Consider the following 14,279-nt stretch of genomic DNA (forward strand, 5'->3'; position numbering starts at 1 on the left):
GCTATATGCCTGTCCCTGGGCTATTTTTGCAAATGCAAAAGAAGGGGGGATGGGGTGCCGGACTAGCTCATTCATAGAGCAAGCAACTCTTGATCTCAGGGTTGTGACTTCAAGCCCCATGTTGGGTGCAGAGATTACTTAAAAATAAAATTTAAAAAGAAAATTTTTAATGTTTATTTTTGAGAGAGAGAGAGAGACAGAGCGTGAGCGGGGGAGGGCCAGAGAGAGAGGGAGACACAGAATCGGAAGCAGGTTCCAGTCCCTGAGCTGTCAGCACAGAGCCCGATGCGGGGCTCAAACTCACAAACTGTGAGATCATGATCTGAGCTGAAGTTGGACACTTAACAGACTGAGCCACCCTGGCACCCCCAAAATATAATCTGTTTTGAAAAAAGGCAAAAAAGCCTTTTAATATTAGTTATAATTAAGCTTTGCTTGTTTATTTCACTCCATAATAAAATGATGAAAAACTAGAAAGAATAAAGAACACAGGAAATAGAAATAAGAGTAGAAAAATCAGGCCCCAGGGAGGAACATGCATCAACCTCCAGACACTGATGAGGGATACTGTGTTTTACTCTCCTCGCAGCCTGGCATACAGTAGACACTCCATCAGTATATTCAGCCTTCAGATTTGGTGCTGAGCTTCCTGGCAGCCAAGGCAAAACAAGGATTTATAAGCTCATCAGTTTTATGTAGCTCATGTTATGCATATCATTACTTCTGAGGAATTAAATCTTTTCTGGGCAGTAAGTACTCAAAGAAACCTCCCGAGTTAGGTTTAGTAAGAAAGGACTGAGCCAGCAATTGGTTCTCTTTTGCAGAGATCACCAAAGACGACTGCAATGGGGTATGCCACACCAGCGCCAAGTACGTACCGCTGAGCTTTTCTCTGGAAGGGATGCAAAGAGGGTTCTTTTCTTTTTTTAAAGTTTTTTTTTTTTTCAACGTTTTTTTTTTTATTTATTTTTGGGACAGAGAGAGAGCATGAATGGGGGAGGGGCAGAGAGAGAGGGAGACACAGAATCTGAAACAGGCTCCAGGCTCTGAGCCATCAGCCCAGAGCCCGACGCGGGGCTCGAACTCACGGACCGTGAGATCGTGACCTGGCTGAAGTCGGACGCTTAACCAACTGTGCCACCCAGGCGCCCCAAGAGGGTTCTTTTCTAGGAGTGTCCATGTCAGGCCCTGTCTTCGGGGTAATAGCTTCCTGAGACCCTTTCTGAAGACTTATGATGAATTTAAGTATGAAAGGAAAAATCTCTCTGAAAAGGCCACCATCAACTTGCCACATCCAGCCTTCGAAACAAGCTGCCACCTGAGTTACCTGGCATATCGGCAAAAAAGCCAGCTGCTGCCCCCAGTTCAAGCCACAGGGGCCCTTTCAAAGAGGCCGAGGGAGCCCAGTGCCCCTGACTGCTGTCAAACCTTACTCCCCATTCACAGCGAAGCCTTATGTGTTCATACTTCAACGTCATACTCCGAACTCCCAGAGGGGTGTGATGGCTTAACTAATTGGCCCAGTAACTGGACTTAGACCTGAATTCAGATCAGCCTCTGTCATTTTCATTGTGTGCATGACCTGGAGTCAATTTCGCTTCTAAGCCCCAGTTTCTCCATCCGTAAATGGGAATAGTAACATCTACGGGTTAGGGCTACTGGATAGCGTGTAGGTTATGAGAAGTAATGTGGGAAGCACGGCTCCGAGGACATAAGTGGCCCTCTAGAGATTGCTGGCTGTCCTCCTTATCCCGGGCCGATGCCCACCCATGTACTCTCTGCAGTTTCGGCCGCCCATCCAGGGCCATGCTGGGCAGGGACCCTCCTTCCGAGCCTTAGGCAAGACCTATGAGTGAAGCAGGGGGCAGGAGCCAGGACGCTGGGGACACAGTCGGTGGAGGTTCTGTATTCTTTCCCCACAAACGGCACTTGCCATTTCTTGTTGCAGCTGCCTTCTCAATCCGGACGGGACAGCCTCATGCAGATGTGCAGCAGGATTCCAAGGGAATGGAACAGTCTGCACAGGCAAGCAAGGAAGGGACCGCTGGGGTTACAAGGGCGGCACAAGTCCTGCAGACTGTACCATTCTGCCACCACCAACCACTGCTGCTGCCCTGGATGTAACAGGGCAGCCGACCAGGCCCCCTGGGCGAGAAAACTGCTGTTAGCGGTTGGGGCGTGTGTTGGGTTAGGAATGCATGGGACAATCGTACCTGTTCTCTTCTCCAAGCAGCCGTTCACAGCCTTGACCACAACTGAAGTCACCTGGGGAACTTTGAAAACACCAGCTTGATTGACCCAGCATGTGACCCAGGTGTGGGGACTCTGGAGTGGGACAGACAGGGACCCGAGTCCTGGTTCTTCCTCCTACTACCCACACAGCTTTGGATGGGTCTCTTATTTGCTCTGAGCCCCCTTAGCTCACTTTTAAAGTGAACATAAAACTGTGTCCCTTGCAGAGTGGTTTGGGGACCAAACGACCTCTCTGTGCAATGGCAGAATGAGGCAGAATTTAAAACAGCCCCACACCAGACTCTCCTGGGTTTGAGTCTAAGTTCTTATAACTTGTATTAGCTTGGGAAAGTTGCTTGACTGCTCTTTGCATCATTTTCCCATCTGTAAGTTGTGGTCAGTAAGAGAATCTCCCTCCCTGGACCTTTTGGTGAGAACGAGATTAATAACGGTGAGGTGCTTAGAACAGCCTTTGCACAGAGCACTCGGTAAATGGGATCTAATACTCTTAAGGTGCCCACCACATATTTGGTGCTAGAAAACTGGAAACGCTTAGCGTCATATTTCTCTCGAGCACCTTGTCCAGGCAGCCTTCAGTCCAGATTGTGGTGAACAATGAACATACCAACCTGTCTTCTAGACCATCTTACCCCAGGGGGTTCTCCCAGCGTGCAGGCACCCTGACCCTGGTCCCAGATGTTTCCTGCGGTAAGATGTGCACAGTATGCCCGTGAAAACAGCTGGGAGGAGCAAATAACTGGAATATTTTTCTTGCCCTCTGTTTTTAGGAAATAGCAAAAGCAGGGTTATAGGAGAGCGACCAACATTTCTGTAACACTTTCATGTACGTTATCAGATGGGAGTCTCCAAACCTGCAAACAAACCTCAACAGGTGGACCCCAAGGTTCAGATTCACTGAGTGGCTTGTCCAAAATCACACCGTGGGACTCCAGGTGGATCTAGGTCTTGATCCACTTTGTGTACATGTTGTGAGGCTGAAGTCCAAATTCTTCTTCTGAGGGTGAATATCCATCTGTCTCCATATCATTCATTGAAAAGACTCTTCTCTCCCCCATTGAAATGTCTTGGCACCTTTGTGGAAAATCAATTGACTCTGGATGTATGGGTTTAGTTCTGGACCCCCAGTTCTATTCCATACATAGACGCCCTTTATCAGGTTGAGCAAGTTTCCTTATATTCTTTGCCTGTTGAGCTTTTATTATTAAAGGTATTGAATATTATCAAATGCTTTTGTTCCTTCTGTTGAGGAAGGAACAAGTGGATTGGTCTTTAATCCGATTGATAGACTGTAGTACATTAACTGATTTTTTTTTTAATTTTTTTTTCAACGTTTATTTATTTTTGGGACAGAGAGAGACAGAGCATGAACGGGGGAGGGGCAGAGAGAGAGGGAGACACAGAATCGGAAGCAGGCTCCAGGCTCTGAGCCATCAGCCCAGAGCCTGACGCGGGGCTCGAACTCCCAGACCGCGAGATCGTGACCTGGCTGAAGTCGGACACCCAACCGACTGCGCCACCCAGGCGCCCCACATTAACTGATTTTTAAATGTTAAACCACCTTGCACTCCTGCATAAGTCCCACTTAGTCATGGTGTATTATTCTTCTTGCCGAATTTGATTGACAAGTATTTTCTTGAGGATCTTTGTGTTTATACCTGTGAGGGATATTGATGTATAAAGTTTCCTTGAGATGGCTCTGTCTGGTTTTGGTATCAGGCCTCATAAAATGAACTGGGAAGTCTTCTCTCCTCTTCTAGTTTTTGGAAGAGCTTGGGAAAATTGGTATTTATTCTTCTTTAAATGTTTGGTAGAATCCACCAGTGAAGACATCCGATGCTCTGCGTTCTTTTGAATTATCCATACTTAATCCAGTGCCCGGCATTTTGAAGTAGCTTCCATTTCTCACGCAAGTAAAGAATGCATCACTGTTTTTTTTCCCCCCCCTCTCTCCCCGGCTGGGCTCTGTGTCGCGTCTCCCTTCTGTAGCCATCAATGCCTGTGAGACCAGCAATGGAGGTTGCTCTGCCAAGGCTGACTGTAAAAGAACCACTCCAGGAAGCCGGGTGTGTGTGTGCAAGGCAGGCTATACAGGCGACGGCATCGTGTGCCTAGGTGGGTACCATCCTTCACCTGTCCGGTGGCAGTGGCTTTACGGTCAGAGCCCCGGTAAGTGATCCTATTATTAGGACGTGCCACTGTTGGAACAGTCTGTGCAGGAACATATGAGGTGTGTAAAGGTGACCACAGGGGTATGAAGGTGTGTGATGTCCAAAAATCGCTTGGGAAGGAAAAAAAGGGAGACACTTTTTCCAATTAAGCATGATGGTGCTGACTGAATTTTGTAACATTTATTAGTTCCTTTCTTATACAATAACACATTCTCACTGTAGAAAAATTAGAGAATGCATATATGTTGGGGGGGGGTGGGTAGATTCTAGAAATAACCACTCTTCCTATGGTCGTATCACTTCATTTGCTATGGATGCACCTACTTGTTTAAACAACAGTTCTGTCTTATGATACATAATACTTACTATGCTTAGCAATACAAAAGAACAGCACTCCCAGAAAGTAAGTGTTTCTCCAAATCATTATCTTAATGGCTATACACTGTTCTACTATTAAAAGTATGCCATCATATGCTGTCTGACTTTTAACATTTTAGTTGTAAAAAAATACATTCACACCAAAGTATTGCAAGAATAGTATAAAAGAAGACCCACTCGCTCTTTACCTGGATTCACTATTGCAAACATCTTGCTTCACTTGCATTATCATTTGTTCTCTTTATATATGTACCTCTTTTTCCTAAACCATTCGAGAGTAGACTTTTTTCATATTCCCGTTATCCTTAAATACTTGGGCATATCTGAGAATGAGGATAAGTTCTTACATAGCCACTGCAGTTACCAACTTCAGTCAATTTACTATTGTTTTAAATGTTTATTTATTTTGAGAGAGAGAGAGAGAGAGAGAGAGAGAGAGAGAGAGAGAGAGAGAAAGCGGGGGAAGGGATAGAGAATTCTAAGAAGGCTCTGTGCTCAGTGCAGAGCCTGAGGCAGGGCTTGATCTCACAGCCGTGAACTCATGACCTGAGCTGAAATCAAGAGCCAGACATTTAACTGACTGAGCCACCCAGGTGCCCCAAATTTACCATTAATATACTACTTTTGTCTAACTGCCATTTGTATTCTAATTTTGTCCCCTGACCCAATTACATACTGTTCTGGCTTTTTTCCTCAAGTGCAGGAAGTAGTTTAGGGGTGGGCATCATATTGAGCTGTTATGTGTTAGTCTCCTCAAATCAGGGATGGCTCCCCAGCCTTGCTTTGTCATTTATGACATTGACATTTTGGAAGAATATAGGCCACCACCCCAACTTTTTTTCATAGCATGTCCTTCCTTTGGGGTTTTCTGATGTTTTTCCATGATTATATTGAGACTGTGCATTCTAGACTCGATATCACAGGAGTGATATTGCATCCTTCTCAGGCTATCACACAGGAGGCTCATGATTTCCAGCTGCCTCTCTTCTGTGATGTTAATTTTGACCACGCAGTCAAGGTGTTGTCTGATTTCTCCACTGTACAGTTCCTTTCTCCCCCATTGCTACTAATAAGCCACCAATAGGGAGATGCTTTAACACCAAGCAAATATCCTGGTCCTCATCAAAATGTCCTTCTAAATTTAGAATCTGTCCCTGAACCAATTTTATGATGAGAGTTACAAGCGACTGTTTCATTCCTAACTCTCTTCCTTCCCAGCATGTTGGATTGGATCCAAGATTCTGTTGTTCCAAGTCCCTGGCTGCAAATGCTCATATTCACTCAATAGCGGGACAGAAGCAAGCCCACAGATGAGGCCCCTCCTGGCACAGCTCCAGCCCACAGGAGCTGATTCTGAGAAACCGTATCTGGTACCTTCCCTGCTGGCTTACTTCTGCCACAGAGCTGTCAGAAAACTGAATCACACTTTGACACCTGCTGACACACTTTGACACACTGACATCTTGTCCAGTTCTAGCCATCCTGCCTGGTTCCTCAAGATGTCTTGATTGGAAAAGGAGGCTGGATTTTCATGCCAGGTTCTGGCTTTTTGTTTTAAAGAGATCAACCCATGTTTGGAGAACAACGGTGGCTGTCACAAGAACGCAGAGTGCACACAGACGGGGCCCAACCAGGTGAGCTCAGCCCCGCCCCCACACAGGGTCCTAAGTTTTCCTAGGAGCAAGTTCCTGGATCTTCAGACCCACACCCGAGGGAAAGGGGTTGAGAACAGACCTATGGGCACCAGCAGCATAAAACCAATATTTTAGGGGGGAATTCTGAAAGAATCCCTAAAGAGGCCATTCTTTGGGAATAAGAAATGGTGGCTGTGAGGGGACCAGGGGGTTCTTGGGAGAAGGGGCTTCCTGAGTGGGGAGGGGTAGACATCTGCAAACACCACATGGTTCCAGACTCACCTAGAAAGTTTCCCACGATGCTCTCCTTTCAGCTTTCTGATGCCTAGAAAGCTGAGGCATCATCTTCTTTGGCTTGAGGCCTTGAAATGCATGTGCCACAGCATAAGATAGCACTTTTAGGGGCACCTGGGTGGCTCAGCTCGTGAAGTGTCTGACTCTTGGTTTCAGCTCAGGTCACAGTCTTGTGGTTTCATGAGTTCAAGCCCCACGTCGGGCCCTGCACCGGCAGCACGGAGCCTGCTTGGGATTCTCTCTCTCTCCCTCTCTCTCTGCTCCTCCGCATCTTGTGCTGCCTCTGTCTCTCTTGAAACAAATAAGTATGCTTAAAATAATTAATTTTTTAAAAAGATAATGTTTTTAGGCCCTCTGATAATCACATACTCCCTAACACAGTGAGTTTTGCAGCCCAAACAAGCACAATAGTCAGGAAATTATATACATCAGATACTGGATGATGAAGTGAAGTCCCATGGAATGTTCTATCAACCTTGTTTAGGCTGCAACCTCAGTGCCAGTTCTCCCAATGATTAGAACAAGCAGGTGTCGGGGCGCCTGGGTGGCTCAGTCGGTTGAGCGTCCAACTTCGCCTCAGGTCATGGTCTCACAGTCTGTGAGTTCGAGCCCCGCGTCGGGCTCTGTGCTGACAGCTCAGAGCCTGGAGCCTGCTTCCGAGTCTGTGTCTCCCTCTCTCTCTGCCCCTCCCCTGCTCATGCTCTGTCTCTGTCTCTGTCAAAAATAAAAATAAACATTAAAAAAAAAATTTAAAAAAAAGAACAAGCAGGTGCCTAAAGAGCCCAAAAATAAGGGGGAAAAAATACCCTTATTTTGAAAGAATTGTGTGTGTGTGTGTGTGTGTGTGTGTGTGTGTGTGTGTTTACACATATAGTCTTGGTGAAAACCAGAACAGGCAGTATTTGGCTACCTTAGACACGTTTTGGGGTTCAGCAGAGCTCGTATTTCAAACCACATATGGAGAAAGGAAAACCTAGAAGCATTTTGGTGCTCAGGGTGTCTACAAGTCCTTCTCCAGACCTAGAAGGCAGTGAGAGGGACCCAGGGTTGATCTCTGGGACAGGACCTAAGCCCAGGAGGGGCAGCTGGTGGGTGTCTTGGTAACAGTTTAGGTCAAGGTCAGGACCCAGAAGAAAGGAAGAGGCAGAGGAGTGAAAATCTGCCATTTGGCCCTGGCTGACCCTGTCAGTGAGTCCAGGCTCTAACAAGCAGACATCAGACCAGAGCCACCTCTCCTGTGTGGCTTGGGTGGATTGGAAAAGAAAAGCCGCCCCTCTGGTGGACACATTAGGAGCAAGTGCCCTTCCTTCTGGGCGCAGAACTAGGTAACTAGAGCGTAGCTGGGTTTCAACCCTGCCTGCTCCCGTGCCCTTGTTCCTGAGCAGAGCACCGGGGAAATGGGGGTGAACTAAACAGTCCCCAGCTTCCCATGGACAGTGTCCCCTCCCTCAAGTTGAAGCCCCCACTGACATCGTTGGCCAAACAGTGGGTCTGACTGATTGTTTTCACATGGGCCACCCATGTGAGGCCAAAGCCCCCCTCCAGCATCTCCCAGGGCCGGTGCCTTGGGGCTGAGCCTGGGTGGAGAGGCACAAGGTCTCCGTGTGAATGGGAGTGGGTCATAGCTTAGCCTCCTTGCACCCGAGCTTTTACCAACCCAAGTGACAGAAGGGGTGAGTGCCAAGAAGGCAAGGGACCAAATAAGGTAAGAATGTATTAAAAAAGAAATGAAGCCTCTTGGCAGCAAAGTCAGGCTCCGTAGGAGATCCCAGTGCTAGAGTGAAATGTGCCGAGTGCGCTAAACGTAGGATGACGATTACCCTCGTAGGATAGATCTTGCCAATATCACATATAGACCCTTGTGACGCCACCGTGACCACCATAGACCCGGAGCGTGAGAGCCAGCAGAATCTCACTGTGAAATAACCCGTTTCCCTCCCCTCCCCGGACAGGCAGTGTGTAACTGTTTGCCCAAGTACACTGGCGACGGGAAGGTCTGCACGTTCATCAACACCTGCTTAACCGTGAGTAGGGCTCCGGTGCCGAGGCCCGGAGACGTCCGGCCTGGGGTGCCTCCTACCTGCCTTGCAGGGGACGGCGCATCAAGGAGGCCACATGCAGAGGCCGCTTGTGGGCCCTGGGGCGTATTTTCCCCTCAGGTTCCAGTTGTAGCTGGAGAAACTCCATTCTCTGCCTCTGTCCCCACCTCTGTGCTGGTGTCTTCTCTTCTACTAAAAACTACCGCGGACTTAAGGCCCACCTGCCTCATCTAGGATGCTCTCCTCTCAAGGTCCTTAATTACATCCGCAAAGACTCTTTCTCTAAACGAGGTCACATGCACAGATACAAGGGCTTAGGACATGAGCATACCTTTTAGGTACAGAGCAAGCGAACGGCACAGCCAGAACTTGAATCCATGTCTGTCTTACTCAAAGGCTGCACCCTTGACCACTTCAGGGGTTCTTGTTCCTCCCACGAAGCGGTCAGCCCCAGAGGAAGTGCTGTCTATGCGTCGTACTTCCCTTATTCATATCACCGCCCACCCGGAGCCTCCAGCTGTGGGTATAAGAACAGCCCAGATGCCACATAGTTAAAGCCCTTCCTCTCTGAGCTTCATCCCGATCGTCCCCTTGTGTCGATCTGGCAAATGCCTCAGGAGAACATGTCCTCACATGAAATGATTGCAGAAAACAGGGTGCTGGGGCATGGGGCTGTCACAAGCAGACCCATGCAGCTTTATTTGCACAGCGACTCTTCAAGGACCGTTTCCACCTGGTTTTTTCAATGGCCACCTTGTCTTGGCAACTAATGCAATGAACCATCTTGCGCCTGACAGTCAGGTACAAGAGTCATTAACTCTTGGCCACTGCACCCATGACTGCACCCATGACCACCCACTGGATCCTTTCAAGAGGAACAAAAGTTTGTTTTCTTGCAAGATGAGTGTTAAGGCATGCTTTTACGCTGGTGAGTGCAGTCCAACAGAGAGAAGGAAACTGATACTGAAGGAGAGAAGGTGGAATGTTCCAGGAGGAGGGTACAGGAGTGGATGAGGAGAAAGGGCCCCAGAGCCCAGAGGTGAGCCCCAGGCAGGAGCAGGGCCAGTGGTAGGTAGGCAGGTAGTCGGTCAGTCAGGCTGTTAGTCAGGTAGATCATTAGCCGATCAGTTCGTTCGTTAGTGAGCCAGTCAGTTAGTGAGTCACTCGTGGGCACATGCTCTGTGGAGCCCTTACTGTGAACTAGCTTAAAAATGCGTCTGATCGCTCTAAATAAGTTCTTAGTCCCGTGAGGACAGAGACGGCTCACGTTTCTACATATCCAGTAGGAAACCTCTCACAGCAGCTCCCCGGCTCCCAGGCACCATTTTAGGCACTGGGAATTCATCAGTGACCAAGTGGACGAGTGGAGTCTCATCCCATAAAGAGTTTACACTGAGGGGGAAGAGACAGACACCTCGTGTGCAAATGACTAGTCAGACCGTCAGTTGTTAGTTCATTTGTTAAGTAAGGAAAGTAGGGTGGGTGACCAGGCGCAGGCAGGTGGTGAACGTCAGGGCGGGAAGGTGGAGTGTCTACGTCTCCATGAGGTATGAGGTGAGCCCATCAGCTGAGAGTGAGGGGCAGTGGTTGAGAGTTGGAGGGAGGAGTGAAGGTGTGAACTGTCTTCCCCAGAGAGAGAAAAGTTGCCGTCTGGAGGAGCACCGATGTGATAGCTCTGAAGGCAGGTGCGGACATCACACACGTGTGACTTTGTCCCGCAGTGCCCCGCGAGTCAGGGCCGGCCCAGAGGCAGTGGTTTACCAAGCCGTTGTGTCAGCCGCTGTGCCGGGACAAAGCTAGGAGCAGGGGCCAACTGCACCGGGCAGGTGGGTGAGAGAGAAGCAGCTGGAAGGAGGGGAGGCCCCTGTGGGTCAAAGGAGGCTGGAGCTGCAGCATTAGAAGAGGGGAGTTGAGATGATGAAAGCTGGTGGTCAGAGAGAGCAGGACGCTTGAGGGAGAGCCTCGGCAGGGGTCCACTTTAACGTGGAGACGAAGCCAAGGGTGGCCAAGGGGTGGCGGCAGACGCAGGGTGTAGACGGAGGCCACTGACAGAGACGTTCACGCCACCAAGCATGGCCACGGGTGTGGAGGGAAAGCTGGTGATCCAGGCGCCACCACCAGGACCAAAGAAACGGGCCATCATGGATTCCGTGTGTTCTCGGGGAGCTGGGGTCTGTGAAGGATGAGGCAGTAGAAGTAGTTTGGAAGCTCAGTAGGAAAGACGCTACCCCAGCCCCAGGCCACGAAAACAGCTTTGCTTGAGGGGTGCGGGGGAGCAGCGTTTGCGGGAGACAGACTCGTCTTCAGCAAGAGGCGGAGAGGGTTTTCTGGAGACTGCTAGGAGTTTGTTAATGGTGGTGAGTTTCAGAAGGCACCAGGAAGGGTTTGTGAGGGCAGGAAGGGGTGGGTGTGGGGTCAGATCAGCAAGGAAGGGAATATCCGTGAGGTAGGAGGGAACCCAGAGCGTGTAGACTTGTTGACAGAGAGAAGCAGGAAAGTGGCACAAGAGGGGGTTTGTCTCGGTGCTCTTACAGCAGGCCGGGTATCGGGACGGTAAAATCCAGTTGCCTTAAGAGACGGCAACTGGTCTTGAAGAGCTCACTGAGCTGTGTCAGCTTGAGGCAGGGATCTGGGACAGACAGGAAGTCCCTCCTGGGCCCAAATATCATGCTCCATTAAGGCTCTGGGAACAAGCATTAGAGGGAAGGAAGATTTTATAGCCGAGCGTTACGTCTGTTGACCTCCTTCTTTGCTCAACCCCATCGGGGTTCTTTTTCCTAAGCTCACATTCTTTCCCCACTTAGAAACTGCTTAGGCTGCAGACTCCTTCTTGGTGTTCCTATGGATGTTGGCTTTGCATTGAACTTTGCTTTGTTTCTATTTTTAGGTCTCTGTCCCATCTTCCACAGTTTTTAAGCTCTTTGTGGACAAGGACAGTGTGTTCTATCTCTTTTATACCAACTGCCTTCTAGCTGATGACTATTACCTGGCCATTATGAGAGCAGGATTTAAGCCTAAAGCTGGGAACTGTTGGGCAAGATTGGTCCCTTTCTAGTCAACCCCCATGTGCTAAGAAAGTTTCCATTTGGCACCTCTGGGCTTGTCCGTTTACAGCTGGAGATCTGCTCGGTTGGACTCGCCCTCTTGGGATACGTGGCTGGGTGAATACATGGCTCTTACTATAGGGAGTTAATAGGCAAGTTCAGGAGAAGGGCAATAGTGCAAACCAGTCAGTTAGAAGGTGGGTACAAAAATACATTTCAGTACAGAATTGCTTTGTGAATATTGGCAGACCTGGCAAGCGAACCGGGCTGACTCTTACCCCCCACCCCTTGGAAATTTTACCAGAAAAATGGCGGATGTAGTGAATTTGCCATCTGCAATCACACTGGACAAGGAGAAAGGACATGTAATTGCAAGCCAAACTACATCGGGGATGGGCTCACCTGCCGCGGCAACATCTATCAGGTAACGAAAGGCCTGTTTCCATAGAGCGAACCCTACTTGCCTCGCTGTGCTAGGAATCCGGGTCCCTAAGGGCTGTGCAAGAGTTTTGTAACTTGTAAAGCTCTACAAAGATGTGAAAGCCTGCTTTTATATAAATTGGCAATGGAAAGAGATTGTATCTACCCATGAGAATCCTCACATCGATGAGTTCTGGAGTCAGAAACACCTGGGTGTGAATTCAACTCTGTCAATCAGTAACGAGACATTAGGCAATTACATTACCTCCCTATGCATCAGGTTTCTAATTTGTAAGAAAAAAAATTCTAATGGTACCAACCCCATTGGGTTGTTAGCCGATGTAATGTACGTAACACGCATAGAGCACACAGTAACTCAAAGGCATTACCTTGATGTGGGTGCCGTTGGAACATATGTGTGTGTGCACACCCACAGGCATCTGTACTGGCCATAGCGGATGAGGAGCAATGATACTTGTAGATTTCTACCCCTTTATAAAGTGAACGTTCTGTTATTTGGCTTAAAGAGGGACTAGAGCATTCTGGCTAATCAAATATGCTTGTTAATGGAGGAATTAAATCTTCCATAAACCTATAACTGGTTTTTTTTAAATATTTGAACTTTAAAAAGTGCTTCTAAACCTTAACTGCTTTTGGAAATGGCTAGACCTTTCTTTGATAAATCAGATGGTGACTCCAGCAAGGTTTTGGAACTCACAGCATGTTCCCATAGTCGTTCTGAACATCGGTGGGAAGCCTGTAGGTGGGGCTTGAAAAAGAAGACCCACGAGGGCAGATTTCCAGCTGAAAGTGTGGTAAAGACTCTCAAACTTACAGAAATTGCCCTGCGACAACCTTGAATTGATCTTGCGTGTAACCCAAGACATGAAGTGACCCTCCTCTATCTTTGTTTCCAGGAGCTTCCCAAGAACCCAAAAACATCCCAATACTTCTTCCAGCTGCTGGTAAGAACATGTGTGTCTGTCTGTAGCTGTAGGAGTTGGGTCTCCAGCCAGATACAGAGAAACTGTAGCCTCCGGAGTCAGTGAAGGGAGAAGAAAGTCTGGGAACGTGGGTTTCTGGCCCATTCTACATAGAAGAATGCACTGTGTGCAAAAACTGCCATCACACCAGAGGAAAGAAGCATTCCTGGGGCAATTGGTTAACTCCGGGTGAAAATATTAAGTTAGGTCTTTATGCACATCATACATTGGGATAAGTTCCAGATATATTGAAAAATAAAAGATAAAAATATAAACGAATAAGGGGCACCCGGGTAGCTCAGTCAGTTAGGTGTCCGACTCTTGATTTCAGCTCAGGTCATGATCTCGTGATCCATGGGTTCAAGCCCCGCATCGGATTCCGCACTGACAGTGCAGAGCCTGCTTGGGATTCTCTCTCCCACTCTCTCTGCCCCTCCCCCACTCTCTCAAAAATAAATAAACTTTAAAAATATATATCTAAATGAATACAATCATAAAACCTAGAAGAAAATATAAGTAACCACAGGCTCTTAACATTGGCAAGAAGGCAATTAGCATAGCTAAACCAATCATCTTATAATCAATTATCCCAATTATGTAAAATATTTGCATGTAGAAGAGACATTGGAAAAAAATACCTAAAAATAACAGGTTGCATCTAGGCAGTGGGGCTATGGGTAGTTATTTCCTTCTTCATGCTATATTTTCAAATCTTTAATACAATAAGCATATTTTTTTTTTCCGAGAGAGAGAGAGTGAGCACAAGTTGGGGAGAGGGGCAGCGGAGGAGAGAGAGAGAAAATCTCAAGCAGGCTCTGCACTCTGTGCAGAGCCCAACCTGGGGTTCGATCCCACAACCCCGGGACCATGACCTGAGCCAAAATCAAGAATTGGAGGCTCCACTGACTGAGCCACCCAGAAACCCCAACATATGTTATTTTTATAACCAGATAAAAATAAACATTATTTGAATGACAAAGACTAAGAATGAATTTGAATCTGAGACTAAATAAAGCACAGATCTCCAGATTCAGTTTTCACTCCCCTCTGTCACCACTGACTTTCT

The 14,279-nt window shown here is 47.9% G+C and overlaps 1 protein-coding gene across 1 annotated transcript in view; it reads left to right on the plus strand.

Annotated features, from left to right (window-relative positions):
- The window catches only part of STAB2 (stabilin 2), a 167,042-nt gene that overhangs the window by 113,834 nt on the left and 38,929 nt on the right, over positions 1 to 14,279 (plus strand). Inside the window, exons 40-46 of the mRNA XM_030320397.1 lie at positions 825 to 870; positions 1,949 to 2,025; positions 4,240 to 4,365; positions 6,360 to 6,433; positions 8,680 to 8,751; positions 12,115 to 12,234; positions 13,148 to 13,195. Coding sequence (XP_030176257.1) covers positions 825 to 870; positions 1,949 to 2,025; positions 4,240 to 4,365; positions 6,360 to 6,433; positions 8,680 to 8,751; positions 12,115 to 12,234; positions 13,148 to 13,195 — 563 coding nt within the window. The remainder of the gene's footprint in view (positions 1 to 824; positions 871 to 1,948; positions 2,026 to 4,239; positions 4,366 to 6,359; positions 6,434 to 8,679; positions 8,752 to 12,114; positions 12,235 to 13,147; positions 13,196 to 14,279) is intronic.

The sequence above is a fragment of the Lynx canadensis genome, chromosome B4 (genome assembly GCF_007474595.2).
Source record: "Lynx canadensis isolate LIC74 chromosome B4, mLynCan4.pri.v2, whole genome shotgun sequence".
Lineage (NCBI taxonomy): Eukaryota > Metazoa > Chordata > Mammalia > Carnivora > Felidae > Lynx > Lynx canadensis.